Source organism: Elgaria multicarinata, chromosome 9, assembly GCF_023053635.1.
Source record: "Elgaria multicarinata webbii isolate HBS135686 ecotype San Diego chromosome 9, rElgMul1.1.pri, whole genome shotgun sequence".
NCBI lineage: Eukaryota > Metazoa > Chordata > Lepidosauria > Squamata > Anguidae > Elgaria > Elgaria multicarinata.
In genome coordinates, this window is record NC_086179.1 from 11,571,987 (window position 1) to 11,585,413 (window position 13,427).

The 13,427-nt window shown below is 42.7% G+C and overlaps 1 protein-coding gene across 9 annotated transcripts in view; it reads left to right on the forward strand.

The window, feature by feature from the left end:
* Positions 1 to 13,427, forward strand: part of CELF2 (CUGBP Elav-like family member 2) — a 403,350-nt gene that overhangs the window by 377,049 nt on the left and 12,874 nt on the right. For 4 of the 9 annotated variants that reach the window (XM_063134749.1, XM_063134751.1, XM_063134752.1 and 1 more), the window contains exon 10: positions 5,706 to 5,825. In XM_063134749.1, the coding sequence (XP_062990819.1) occupies positions 5,706 to 5,825 (120 nt within the window). Of the gene's footprint in view, positions 1 to 1,552; positions 1,676 to 5,705; positions 5,838 to 13,427 lie in introns of all 9 variants that reach the window. The other 5 variants (XM_063134745.1, XM_063134747.1, XM_063134746.1 and 2 more) reach the window with 2 other exon arrangements.

Below are 13,427 nucleotides of genomic sequence, written 5' to 3' on the forward strand. Positions count from 1 at the left end.
CACCATCACAACAGAGAATATCCTTTACATCACTTTCATCAACATATGAACATAAGAAAACCCATGTTGGGTCAGACCAAGGTCCATCTAGTCCAGCCTTCTGTTCACACAATGGCCAACCAGGTGTCGATGGTAGATCCATAAAGAGGATATGAGTGCAACAGCTCCTTCCTGCCCATGTTCCCCAGCAGCTGGCATACACAGGCTTATTGTTTCTGATTACTGGAGGTAGGATAGGAGCATCAGGACTAGTAGCCATTGATAGCCTTCTCCTCCAAGATGGTGGTAGTTTATGCAGAAGGGCTTCTCTTGCTGACTTCAGTGGATAGCCAGGGTCATACAAAATAGCCCTTTGAGTCTTTCTAATATATATTTTAACAACGCATGTGTTTGGCTTTTAAATCAGTACAGGACATGCCTCTGCAGAGTATGTGTGTGTTGGGATGTGCACCTGCAATGTAAAATGGTGTGTTTGTTGTAGGGAAGGGTTTCAGCAATCATCTCGGGTTTGACACTAGAGCCATTGCAAGCATGACTGTTTTCATCAGTGACACATTGCAGAGCAATGGGTACCAGTTCTTTCTTTCTATGCTGCAGATTGTGAAGTGGGTGGGTGGGTGTTTAACGGACCTGGAATCTGAAGCCGACTCTGGGCCCAACCCACACCCACCTCAGTTCCATATAACACAATTCCTCCAGGTCTGCACTTTCATAGACCCACAGGCCCCAAAGAGAAACTACGAGCACAAGTTGCACGTACAGTCCAGACCACAGCTATAAATTGCCAGTTTGTTTGGGTGATTTTCTGCCGCGGAATTATCAAGCGCCGCTGTCACACAGGGTAGACATGCTACCTCATATACCTCAGCGATTTACAAGAAGCACTGGCCAGGAGCAGACTTTAGTTCCAAGTAGTCAGAATTAATTTAAAGCTTAATAAAACTGCACACCTCAAGGAGTTTTAATATTAAGTGGCTCATTGCAACCACGAGTGCTGGGTCTCCCAGTTCATGCAATTAGTTGGTGTCCCAAAGAAGAGAAAGAACGAGAGAGAGAGAGAGAGAGAGAGAGAGAGAGAGAGAGAGAGGTTCTTGCCTTTTTGTGGACCAAGATGTTTTGTGGCATATGAAAGGATATCTAATCCATCAAATGCTAATTAACCGGGTGCTTAGAAAGGCAGTTCAATGTAATAGGGGCATTAGTTATTTACAGCATGCCAGCTCGGAACCGGCGGGAGCCTACCCAATAAGGTTAGCAGCACTTTTCTTACTTTATGTAGAATGTCCCAAGACAAATGTAAGTGAAGGAAGCACTTTTTCATTTAATGTGCAAGCTGACACATGGAACCAATTTACATCAGATGCTGTAGAGGCAAGTAATCTAGCTCGATTTTTTTTTAATACAGTCACAAAGGATCATTATAGCAGCTACAGTTAGCCATTACAAATCTAATCTTCAGGTAAGGTAGAGGTGCCCCATCTGGTTACTGGCCATTTGGGGGGACTGGGCAGCCTATATTGGACATTTTCTTCTGTCCCTATTTTTATTTCAGCATTTGGGAACCTGCTGCAGTTGTCTTCCAACCAAAAAGGGCTTCTTTACCTGCCCTTATCCCCTAAATTGACAAATACCTGCCTGGAAGATGAAGTGAGAGTGAGGACCTTCCTAGCAGACGGTCAGTTTTTTTTTGTTTTTGTTTTTAGCAGTTTTCACCCATGTACTATGCAGAGTCTAGAGGCCTCCTCTATATGTCATGCTTCTGTCATGGGATACATGACCGTGAAGGCACCTTGCCGTGCTCAGGCTCCCACCACCCACTCCTTTCACCCCCTGTGGCTACTGAGGTATATTTTGGTGAGAGGCCATAGCTCAGAGGGAGAGCATGTGCTTTGCATGCAGAAGTGCCACAATTCAGAGCTGAACTACACGCTATGTTAAAGGTATAAATTGATTCTAATGGAAATTGGGGGTTTTCTTCTTTTTAGCTCCCTTTCAGATGAGGTGAATTTAAGGGGACGGGGAAGCAGTTGGGAATATTTAAATCTCCCCTACCCATGCGTGCTGGTCCTGATCCAAACTGAAGCCTTGAATGCTTATTTGAAAGTAAAAACGAAAGTTAGGATCAACTGCATGCAGTTTATCTCTCAGTCCCTGACCTTCCCAGATAAGAAAAACTCTGGTGTGAAACTTTGAAGAGCATCTGCCACTCAGTGTAGACAGTGCTGAGCTAGATGGACCAATGGTATAAGGCAGCTTCAAAAAAACAAAAATGAATGCAACATACAGTCAACAGAGTAAAGTCTCCACAAAAGCATAATGGGGGACAGGCAACCGTCTTTGGCATGGCATAGCATGGTGATAGGGATATTTCAAGAATGTCCCCCTTTTTATCTGTAAAACATTAGAAGGTAGACTTCCACAGCTATCGTGGTTGCCATCATGAACGTGGTTGTACACAGTTCTTGGACCCCTATGTATTGTTGTTAGTGACAGCAACCGAAGCCAGCTTTTTTTTAACAAGCAAAATAACCCTCATTGAGGTGGGAGGTGTGAAAAGAGGGCTTGCATATCTCTGTTTCTTTGCACTGGATGGGAGGGAACAGGGTTTCTCCCCCAACGATATTAAAGTGAGGGCATACCCTTTCCCCCTGTCCCTGGTGACCTCATGGTCTTGCCAGTTGGAATCTGTCCCACAGAATTTGGTGGAGGCCCTTGAGAACTAGGTAAGCACCTATCTACATTGTTCCTCCTCTTTGAGTGTCTGAATACCAAAAGATGGAGGGGGGGGGGCAAACAGCACAAAGCTGTTGGTTATAGGCTTCTTGTAATACATGTCTTGCCACTGTTGGAAGCAGGAGGAGGGACCCTCCTCCTACTTCCAACTGGCTCAAAATGGCCACGATCTAGCAGGACTCTTATGTTCCATTTGATGTCTAATGCAACATTCCTGAAAGCTTGTGCTTCTTTTCTGGCTTATCATGACTTAGTGCAGGGGTATGGAACTTCTGGCTTTCCAGATGTTTATTTTTATTTATTTATTATTTATTTATTACATTTTTATACAGCCCAATAGCCGAAGCTCTCTGGGAGGTTCACAAAAATTGGACTCCAACTCCCATCAGCTCCAGCCAGCACGGCCAATAGTCAGGGATGATGTAGCCTGTAGTCCAGCATGTTTCCTGGTCATGATCTAGTGAAAGATCTCCAGAAACATGTTGTTTTGTTACGTAGGCATGCTGATAATGCAAGCTGTAAAGCAGACATCTGCCTTGTGCTTTTTCCACTGCAACAACCAACCACAAAGATGCTGTCTTTACCACACACAGTAATATATATTGCCACCAGTTTGAATGATGAAAATGTTATGATTGGCTGAAGGAAGATAACTGCAAAGGGCAGGGAACTTAATGCCAACCACTCATACTCAGTGGTTGGGCTGTTAAGCTCTTTTGAATGGTCACCTATATTTACCTTCAGCAAATACATTATTCCCTCCTTCTCACTTTAAACCCTTTAGAAGGAGTTTTTTAAAACACCAAACCTTCTCTGAATCTATTAAAACTCAGAAGTGTGGTTATTACCATGGAACAATAAGAGCTCCTGGGGTTTCAGGCATGAAGTAGTTGTTAATGCCCCAGGAGAGCAACTGAATGAGCCATGTGAGATATGTTGTTCTTAAATTAGGGAGACTTGTGTTCAAATCCACACTCAATCATGAAGCTTTTAGGGTGATCTTGGGTAAGTTACTATCTATCAGCCTAAACTCACAGGGATGATGTGGCTACTTGTGGCTGGGCTGGGCCATTTCAGACCGCAGGTGGGTGGTCAATGATGTAATGGTCCCCCAATAATAATCCCTACACACAGAAGACTAGCATGTCAGGTTGAAAGATTCTAGCTGAGCCATTAGCTTGCAGACACCAGCATGCACCTTCCTTGAACGTATGCAGATCATATAATTGTGATTTATTCATTGCTTCAGTACTAACTAGCTTCCTGAACGCTACCCTTGTAGCATATTGATATTCAAATTTATATAACAGCAGTAATATTCCCAGCACAAAACTGAAGAATAATCAATTTGCTGTGACCAAGACAAAGTGTTGCCAATGTATAATTCCCGAAGGCAAAACCCCTGGTTGTGTGAATGTTATATATTTCATCTTCGCTAACAATTAGGCTAAGCAACGGTGGGACAGCAGCATCAAGAAAAGATGCCTAACGGTGTTAGAGTGTCGGTACATCACGTTTTCTAAGAACCCAGGGACAACTACCAGCTGTTTATTAAGCACTGGTGTGAGATTATTCAATTCAGAACCACCGAGTTTCAGTATCTGTTTGATTTGTTGTGGTGGAAGATCTGGAAGGCAGCAATTTGTAATATTTTTTCCCAGTATCTAATAGATTTTCGTAAACCAGACAGCCTGACAGTTAATGAATATAGCATTTGCCATGTCAGCATCAAAATAAGCTCCTCCTAATTTATATACAGCACATTCTATGAAAGTTAATAACCTTGCTCATCTTTTCATGTGCACTAAAAGTGTAGGCAACAGTCCCTATTCAGCCAGCTTAAAAAATTCATAGTACCTGCAGTATACCTTATTGGTATTCTGAGCAATATGTCAACTCCTAAACCAGTAGAGTGGACATAGTCAATTGTTACAAAGAAGGCCAACAGGTTCTGCTTCCAGGCAATGATTTCAACGTCCAGTTTTTGGAATTAATCTGTGTGTTTTTATAGAATGCTTATTAAGTGGGGGAAATTGCACTTCTTTAAACTGATGCAATGTGATATGATAACTATGTGCTGACGCTATACCTACATTTTCCCAATAACGGCCACAATACCTACAAAATATAAAAGGCAAAACCAATGGATGCAAGATTTACTGTGCAATCCTCTACATATTTGTCTAGAAGCAAGTCCTCCAGCACCCACTGAATTACGAAACGGTTCCTTTTATTCTCTCTCCCTATTTGTCTAGCATCTAATTATTGCCGATCTATGGTGGGAGACTGACTCAGAGGTTAGGACAAATGTTATTAGTAAACCTTGCTTTCATCTTGGAGGTTAATTTGTAAGAAGCATGCACTTGTATATCTACTATGAATTCCTCCCAAAAGTCCATTTGTCCTGAAAGAGGACATCGTGTGATCCTTGCTTTGTGCTGTATACTTTTTTTTAGGTATCTTCAAGGGTTAATTCATCCAGTCAAGCACGGTCTGCTTTTTTGTGTGTGGTTTTTCACTGTGAGGTACACTGATGGAGCTGGCTCAAAATGGCCACGATTGTGTTGAAGCTGTTCCACTCATGTCAAAATGGGTTGTTTCGACTCATCGACTTTTCCACAGAATGGAGAAATAAATAAGAATGTATTGCAAAATTCCAAAGATGTTTTATTTGAAAGCAGACCCAAAGATTTAAGAGGTGTCCAGTGCTGTATTTGAAAGTGAGGAAGAGAATTAGAGATTTACAGTGCAATCCTGTGAATGTCTAATCAGAAGTAAGCCCCATTGAGTTCGGTGGGACTTAATTCCCCCCAAAAAACATGCTGGAAAATAGCTAAATTTCTCCTCAAATTACTGTTCAGTTACATGAGGCTTTGGTCAAAGCGCAGTTTCTCACCAGCTCTATGTGACATTTATGGTGGTTTGTGGCTGAATAACTGTACATTCCATTTATTTGTCCTTCTTTTCTTTAGTGGCTGCATCAACGGCCAATTCCACAGCTGGGGCAGCCATGAATTCTTTGACTTCTCTGGGGACTCTCCAAGGCCTGGCTGGAGCTACTGTTGGGTTGAATAATATTAATGCACTAGCAGGTACCGTAAACAGTGAGTATTTATTGCTGTGGTGGACACTCCAGCAATTTCCCTGTAATCACCGTAGGAACACTAACCTCTATAATATAGTGAATGTTACTATGAAAAAGACATGTGCAAAATGACTGGTAAAATTGACAAAGTTCTATTCCAGGCATGTGCTGTACCAAAGTCTAAACAGGTTCTGTCTGGTTAAAGCATCACAATGCCCTACAATACAAATGCTAAGATTTCTTCATGATATTGTACCTTTTATTGCAGGATGTACGTATTTTTAGGCATGTCCTTGAGTAGCCAGAAGGGATTCTTGAGACCAGTCTTGATCAAAGGAGAATCTTCTGGTTTAAGAGATCATGAAAGCAGCTGATTTTCAGTTGAAGAGATAACTGAAGGGTTGGACTGTTTCTATTAGTAGTAGGTACTAGTAGTAGCAGCAGGGCACAATTCCTGTGAACAATGTCTAAGAATTCCTCTGCAAGTAGCCATAGTTTTATTTATGGCTTTCAGCAAACAATTACACAAGACATTACATGTCAAATGAAAAGTCAGGATAAAATATAGGCCATGATCTAATGAGTCCTTCCTCCATGTGCAATCAGGGCTTTGCTTTTGTATATCACTATGCCTACAGGCAACATCCCCAATATTTCTAATAGTTTAACATATACAAGAGATTAGTACAGTTTCAGAAGCAAACATATATTGAGCGGCAAGCAAAGAGCAGAAGGAATCCTAACCAGTTTTACAAACTACATAACTATATAGTTTACATAACTATAAAGCCAAAGCAGTAAGTTGCATTATGCAGCATATAAGGTAGCAGCAGCAGCAACAACAACCATAGCAAAACACAAGATACAACCAACCTGACCCCTAGGTGAAAATTCCTTCCTACTCCCATAGTAGAGTCACAACATTTAGGGTGGACAAACAAGATTTGCTGAGTCAAGCACACAAGTTAAGACAACCTGAAGCATTCCACCTTCACACTATTGTTTAGAGAATGATTAAAGAACAGATGTATTTATTTACGTTGTCCTATGTTATTGTGCCCTATCTACCACATTCTTGCACATCCCTGTAGGCCATGATAGAGAAATTCTGTTGTTCGTGCTGGACAGACTAGCCATATTTAACTTTTTGCCTCCTAAATTAGGAACATGGTGTCCACTCCATCCCCGTAATAAATTAAGGTTCATTTATGGACAGGGAGACATTTAAGATAACGGGTCTACAGCAGGAACCCTAATCTATCTGGAAACCTATCCAATGATCTGCAACCCAATCATGTTTCCAGTGTCCTCTTGTGGCTAGGCATTATATAATGAAGATTAAGGATTTCTTTGGAAATCTATTCCAGAGACTAGCTATTTTAGTCCATGGCAGCATTTTTCATAAAATCTGTAATAGGGTCTTGGAGATTAACTGGTTTATTTGGCGTGAGGTTTTGTAGGCCGGGTTCTATTTTACAGATGGGCAGCTGGTGGCCTTGACACTCTAGATGGCTCCCAGGGCTACATCAGACCCAACTTAGCCCTCCCATTATATCTTTCAGCTGCTTTTTCCCCTCATGCAAGCCAAGAAACAGGCAAATAGGTGAGATACATAAAGGGGTGAAAACTGCCAGCACCTCTGTAGCTGTAAAGAGGGGCTATAGAGGCTTTTGCCTATATCTCAACTTGTGTGGGAGTGAGGGTCAATTAGATGTTTCCTTGATGCACAGCGTGTAGCTGCATGTCTTGTTTTCCTCTAATTAATTACAGGTGGGGAGGGTGTCTTACTTGGCACACAGCACACAGGGAGGGGACAGTTATCTCTTCCCTCCTCAGTGTAATTGGAAGGACCCCACACCACACAGGTAAAACACTCAGATAAAAAGTAAACTAGCCACGGGGTGTGGGGAGGATCACTTCAATTGTGTGTGGGGCAGGGAAAAAGAGATAACCCTCTGCTCCCTGTGTGCTGTGTTACAAGATCCACCCTCCTGCCTGTAATTAAATAGGGGGAAACAAGATAAATACCTGCACGCTACATATCAAGTGGATGTTGAGTTTGGCCCTGAGCCAACAGGTGTCATCAGTGTTGCTGGCCCTTACCCACGTTTTGACCAATTTGAAATATCTATTAACAATGAGCTGCTGATCAGAGGCCCTCTTCATCAGATTCATGAAGTAGACTAAGTAGGTAATGGTGTATCTAAGACGTGAACAGAGAACCGCATGAAGGATCATAACATTTATCTCTCCTATTGTACGAAGTTCACAGCCCTGCAGCATTTGTGTTTCACATTCTGGCAAATGTTGGAGTCTCATGCTTGCGCTCTCACAATGGATAATTTATTTTGTGTTCCCATTATCTTCAGTTCTCACCTTGCTAGCTTGGTGTTTTTGTTGTTTGGTTTTTCTTCTCAGGGATCTCAATTCACGTACATATATACCTACCAACTTCTCAGTCTATTTATGTCTCTGATGTAGGGGACTGTCTGTTGTAGGGTGCTTTGCCACACACACACACACTGTAGATGCAAAGGGGCATGAGAGCAGGCCATGGACGTGTGGACAATCCCTGCCCACATGCCTGACATTTTGTGTGAACCAAGAACATTGGGCATACATTCACACATGATTATGCCCTGCCAATGCCATCAGCCCACTTCTTTTTTGTGGTGCAGAGGTAGCATAAAGGGAAATATACTTGTGGATGAATATATGTGGATAGGTAATGGTTCATGCAGAACTTTCTACATGTGGTGAAGTGTGTGTGGACGTGAGGCTCTGTTCCAGCCACTGCCATATGTACAGCGTATGTCCCTGGTATTGTTGTGTGAGTCATCCTTTAGTGGTGTTACAAATAAAGCCATTGGGTTGGATCCAGGCATGGTCATATTTAAAGTACACCCACTGAAATGAACGGGACTGGAGTTACTCATGACTATTCTAAGTATGACCACATCTGGATCTAACCCATTATTCTTAAGAACATAAGATATAGACCAAGGGTCCATCTAGTCCAGCACTCTGTTCACACAGTGGCCAACCAGCTGTCAACCAGGGAACCACAAGCAAGACATGGTGCAACAGCACCCTCCCACCCATGTTCCCCAGCAACTGGTGTACACAGACTTACGGCCTCTGATACTAGAGGTAGTGTATAACCATCAGAACTAGTAGCCATTGATAGACTTCTCCTCCAGGAATTTATCCAACCCCCTTTTAATGCCATCCAAACTGGTGGCCAGCACATCTTGAGGCAGTGAATTCCATAGTGTAACTACATGCTGTGTGGAGAAGTTCTTCCTTTTATCTGTCCTGAATCTCTTTAAAAATCACTACATTTTTGAAACTCTGGTAGAGTCTTGGGGTTCAATTAAAAGTTTTAATGCAAACATGCATATGCAAATCCCAATGACTGCTTTTGTTAAGGAAAAGCCACTTTGCCAGGGGCTAATTTGTAGAGAGCAGGGGAAGAGGGTGGGTTCTTAGTCCTCTGCCTGCCGCTTTTGCGCTGCAGAATAGTTTGAAGCAGAAAAGCAGCATGGTCAGGGAAGCATTAACTGTTTTCTTTAACAAAAGGGTTTGGTTCCATCCATTTACATTTCAGATGTTGCCGAACCCTAAAAAGTGACTTGTTTCCCCATGTGACCTTGTCCCCGTGTTAGAATAACATAACATATTGTGCACCTCTGTGGTACAGTGGTACATTTAGTCACTCTGACAATTCTTGTGCTTGTACAGCCAGATCTACACTACTGCTTTAAGCGCTTTATAACAGTTTTGACAACTGTATATGCTGTGTGTCCTGGCCCTCAACAGGTGTCCAAACTGTTATAAAGTGCTTTAAAGCGGTAGTGTAGAACCTGCTGTAGACACCGCATGTTGCACACATGAACATGGTGCGGTTTTCCATTTGATTCCTAACGTGGGGCAGGATTGGGTGGAGAAACAAACCACTTTTGGAATGCCTGAAGAAATGCTTCGGCCAGTGCAATGCCGACACTTCTCAGACGCAACATCTATTGAAACCCATAACAATGAAGGGTTTACGCACAAAAGTGAAGCTCTGCTCGGTTTTGTTGAAATGTTCTATCCAAAGACTGTGGTCAGCGGTGATGTTACTTGGGCTGCCTTTCCCACTTCCTTTGGAATTTCTAGCCGCTGCTATCCCTTGCATTTCTTCCTTCAATGCAAGGAATGTATTTGGTAATCACCAGTCTTTACACTATCACGGTGTACCCAGAGGAATGGATGTCCTCCTCAGTATAATTTGCTTGCTTCAGTTCTCTGCATGACAGTCTTCTTGTCTTTGTTATCTAGTTTCTCATCCGTCCCTTTTTTTTTGTCTTGTAAATCTCTTGTCATTGTGAAGATTTGGGGGGAGTGTTATGCTGATGGCAGGAAAGACCTACTATGTGTGGGTGAGAGTATAATGGGAGGTTGCATGGGTCTTGCTTCTGGCAAGGGCTCAACAGAATTTTCTTTTTAGTCGAAGCATAAGAGAAGTTATTAAAAAATATATATTAAGCGTTATTGAATTCTAAAGTTACCATTGCTACTTGCTTCTTTGCTCCAGCTGATGTTTTATGACCCATCCATCACTTAGCATATACAGGCAGCGACTGGAGCACTGGCACATCCTCACCATTCGGCTAGGGCGTATCATGGGACACCCATGCCAAATTTATATAGCAGTGTCTCTGAGCCACCATTTAAATGCCCTGCCATGTCCCTGATGTAGTGTCATTCCATTATCAGCTTAGATGGACAAATAGTGTAGGAGTAGGTCAACCAGTGTAGCATGCAGCCTACTGGAAGGCACTCTACTGGTGGAGCCCTCAAACTTGGAACCATCCCTAAGTTAGCCTGTGGTATGACTTCCATGGTCTGGAAGTTGTACTTTATATTGCAGGCACTTAAAGAGTTACTCATGTGCGGCTCGACTCCCATCACATGCCATCTGCATGAACAGGATGAGCTTGCCTTGAGGATTTGCAGGTGAAAGTCAACATGGGCTGACTGAGACCCATGCCTGCCATGTGTTAAGAGGGCTGTGAGAAGAGGCCTTTCATGATATGTCCTGAAAGTGCAAGCCACCGCTCTCCTGCTGAAGCTCAAGAGATCCAACATTGTGGACTGCCAAGATGGAAGAGCACCTGGGAATCCACTCTAAGGAAGAGCAGTGTATAAATTAAATAAAATTTCACAGATCATTGCCAACTTAACTGAAAAGCATTCCTCTGAAAAGCATTCCTTGGCTTTGAGTTGGAAACTATCCTTTCTTTCTCACCCCTGGCCTACTCCATGCTTTCTGTTATTGTAAAGCAAACTCCCACCCACCCACCAAACCGGAGCCCTCCAAATGTTTAGGAGTTCAACCCCCAGCAGCCTGACCTAACATGGGCAATGGCTAGAAATGCTGAGAGTTGTAGTCCAAAACACCTGAAGAGCATCAAGTTGGGGAAGGCTGGTGTAGATGATGCTACAAACAAGACACTTTCACCTTTTATTTTGATTCAGGAGGAGTCAAGCCAAACATTAGAAGCATCTATGTTGTGCTTTAGTGCTTGTTGCACTGAACAAAGAACCTTTGGGCATTTCCAGCAATAACGAAATTGGCTTTAGCTGGCCACCTGGCCTCAGGGAAACTCAAGTCCTCCACCTTTCTTTTGCACTCTACTAATGTCAAATTGCTAGCAGCAACACACCTGGAAACAACATGGTGGAGAGTAGAAGCAGAGGCCCAAGCAATATGTGATGGCGCTGGACACACGTCTTTAACTATGAGTTATCTCTAATCATGTACAAAGTGGGGGACACATAGAAAGCTTCCTTATAGTGAGTCAGAACGTTGGTTCATCTATGTCCACTTGTTGACACTGACTGGCAGCAACTCTCCAGGGTTTCAGGCAAGAATGTTTCCAGCCATACCTGGAGCCACCAAAGATTGAAGCTGCGATTTTCCTCACGCAAAACATGTGCTCTACCATTGAGCTATAGATCCTCCCGTATGGGGAGGAGTAGGGGGTACAATGTTAAAGGTCAAAAGGACAGGAATGCTTTACAGCCTGCTCACTCTCATCACTTTTCTCCCAGCCATGCTCCAATACCAGATGTGATCATGTCTCGGAGAAAAGCACTTAGTGGTTGTGACTATAGGGAGATAAGCAGCTAGCATCTCTTGCAAAACTACAGTTCCCATGGTTCCCTGGGAAGAAGGAATGACTGTTATGGTTAGCTATGTATATGTGTCCTTATAAAGAGTAGCATCTTCATATTTTCCCATTTCATTTTAGTAATTTGAGCAAAAAATGTCATCAAAAGGATATTTCTATTTTGAGGGCATTCTCTTTCATCATTGTGAGATAGCCATGACCCATAAATAATGAGAAAGAATATAGTTTCAATATTATCTGGACAGCCTAGTGGAGAAGGAATTAGGATTCAATTAGAATTGCCAGATTGCTCCCCAGAAAGGGTTTGATGCTCTAAAGTGTTTTATTTTGGGGAGATGTATATACAGTACCTTCTCTGCCTCGTAGGATCTATTCCTTCCTTCTCTCTCTCTTCATTCCTACTCTTCTCAGTTGCATGAGAAACTCAAAATCTGCACCTCTATAGGCTGAGGAAGAAAGTAGATATCTTACCACTAACGAAGTCAGGGAACAGGGAGGCTTTAAGAGATGGGGTCAAAATTCCCCCTCAGGGAGTCATACATAAACACATCGGAAAACCATGTCGACTGTGCATCTCCAGTGCTTGATTTACTGCTATGGCCAGGTCTGCCCTGGAGTGGTGTGTGTGGGCATCTGTACTTCAGTCTGGCTCACCTATGGTATTGGAGCAGTCAAGACTGAAGACATAATTGTCAATGTGTCAAGTTGTTCCCAGGTGAAGAAATGGTTCCCACTGCCACCCACTATTTGTCTAGAAAGCATAAGATAAATCTGCAATATCTGTTTGACAAATACTATGCTGATTTCTAATTTTTATTTTCTAATTACCTATCATGAGGTTGTGTGTTGCTGTTGTTTTAAATTAATAGTCTCTGCAAGGCGGGGGCTATAAAATATGCCCCTCTTTCCTCCTCATTCTCTCCTGTTTTCATTCTGTGTTAGTGGTGTCAAATACATCAGTGTTTCTTTTTCTTTCTCACCCCCAGCCCCCAAACTTTCCCACAATTTTTAGGTGCTAGATGTATTGTTAAGAAAATTGTGTAGGATATCACATCTCTGCCAAGTGTTCGTACTGTCTGAATTATACTAATTTCAAAAAGTATAATTGATCTTGTAGAATTTTTAAATTGGCACAGACTATGGTAGAGACAGAAAGAGAACTGTTTCACTGCCTAATGCCCCCTGCCCCCAGACATTACCTCTGTTTAATATAGTCCAAGTTATACTACCTCTTTCTCACTCTAAATATTTTGGGGAGGGGTTGATAAGGCTCAGGGCCTGTCTATATACACTCAAAGCCCCACGGTGGCTGTGAATCTGCACTGTGTCAGTTATATGACACAGCCACAGATTGGCAGCCACTGTGGGGCTTTTCTGCGAAGCTGCATACTTTTTTGGTGGGAGCGAAGTCACCCTGGCTCTTCTGCCGTCTG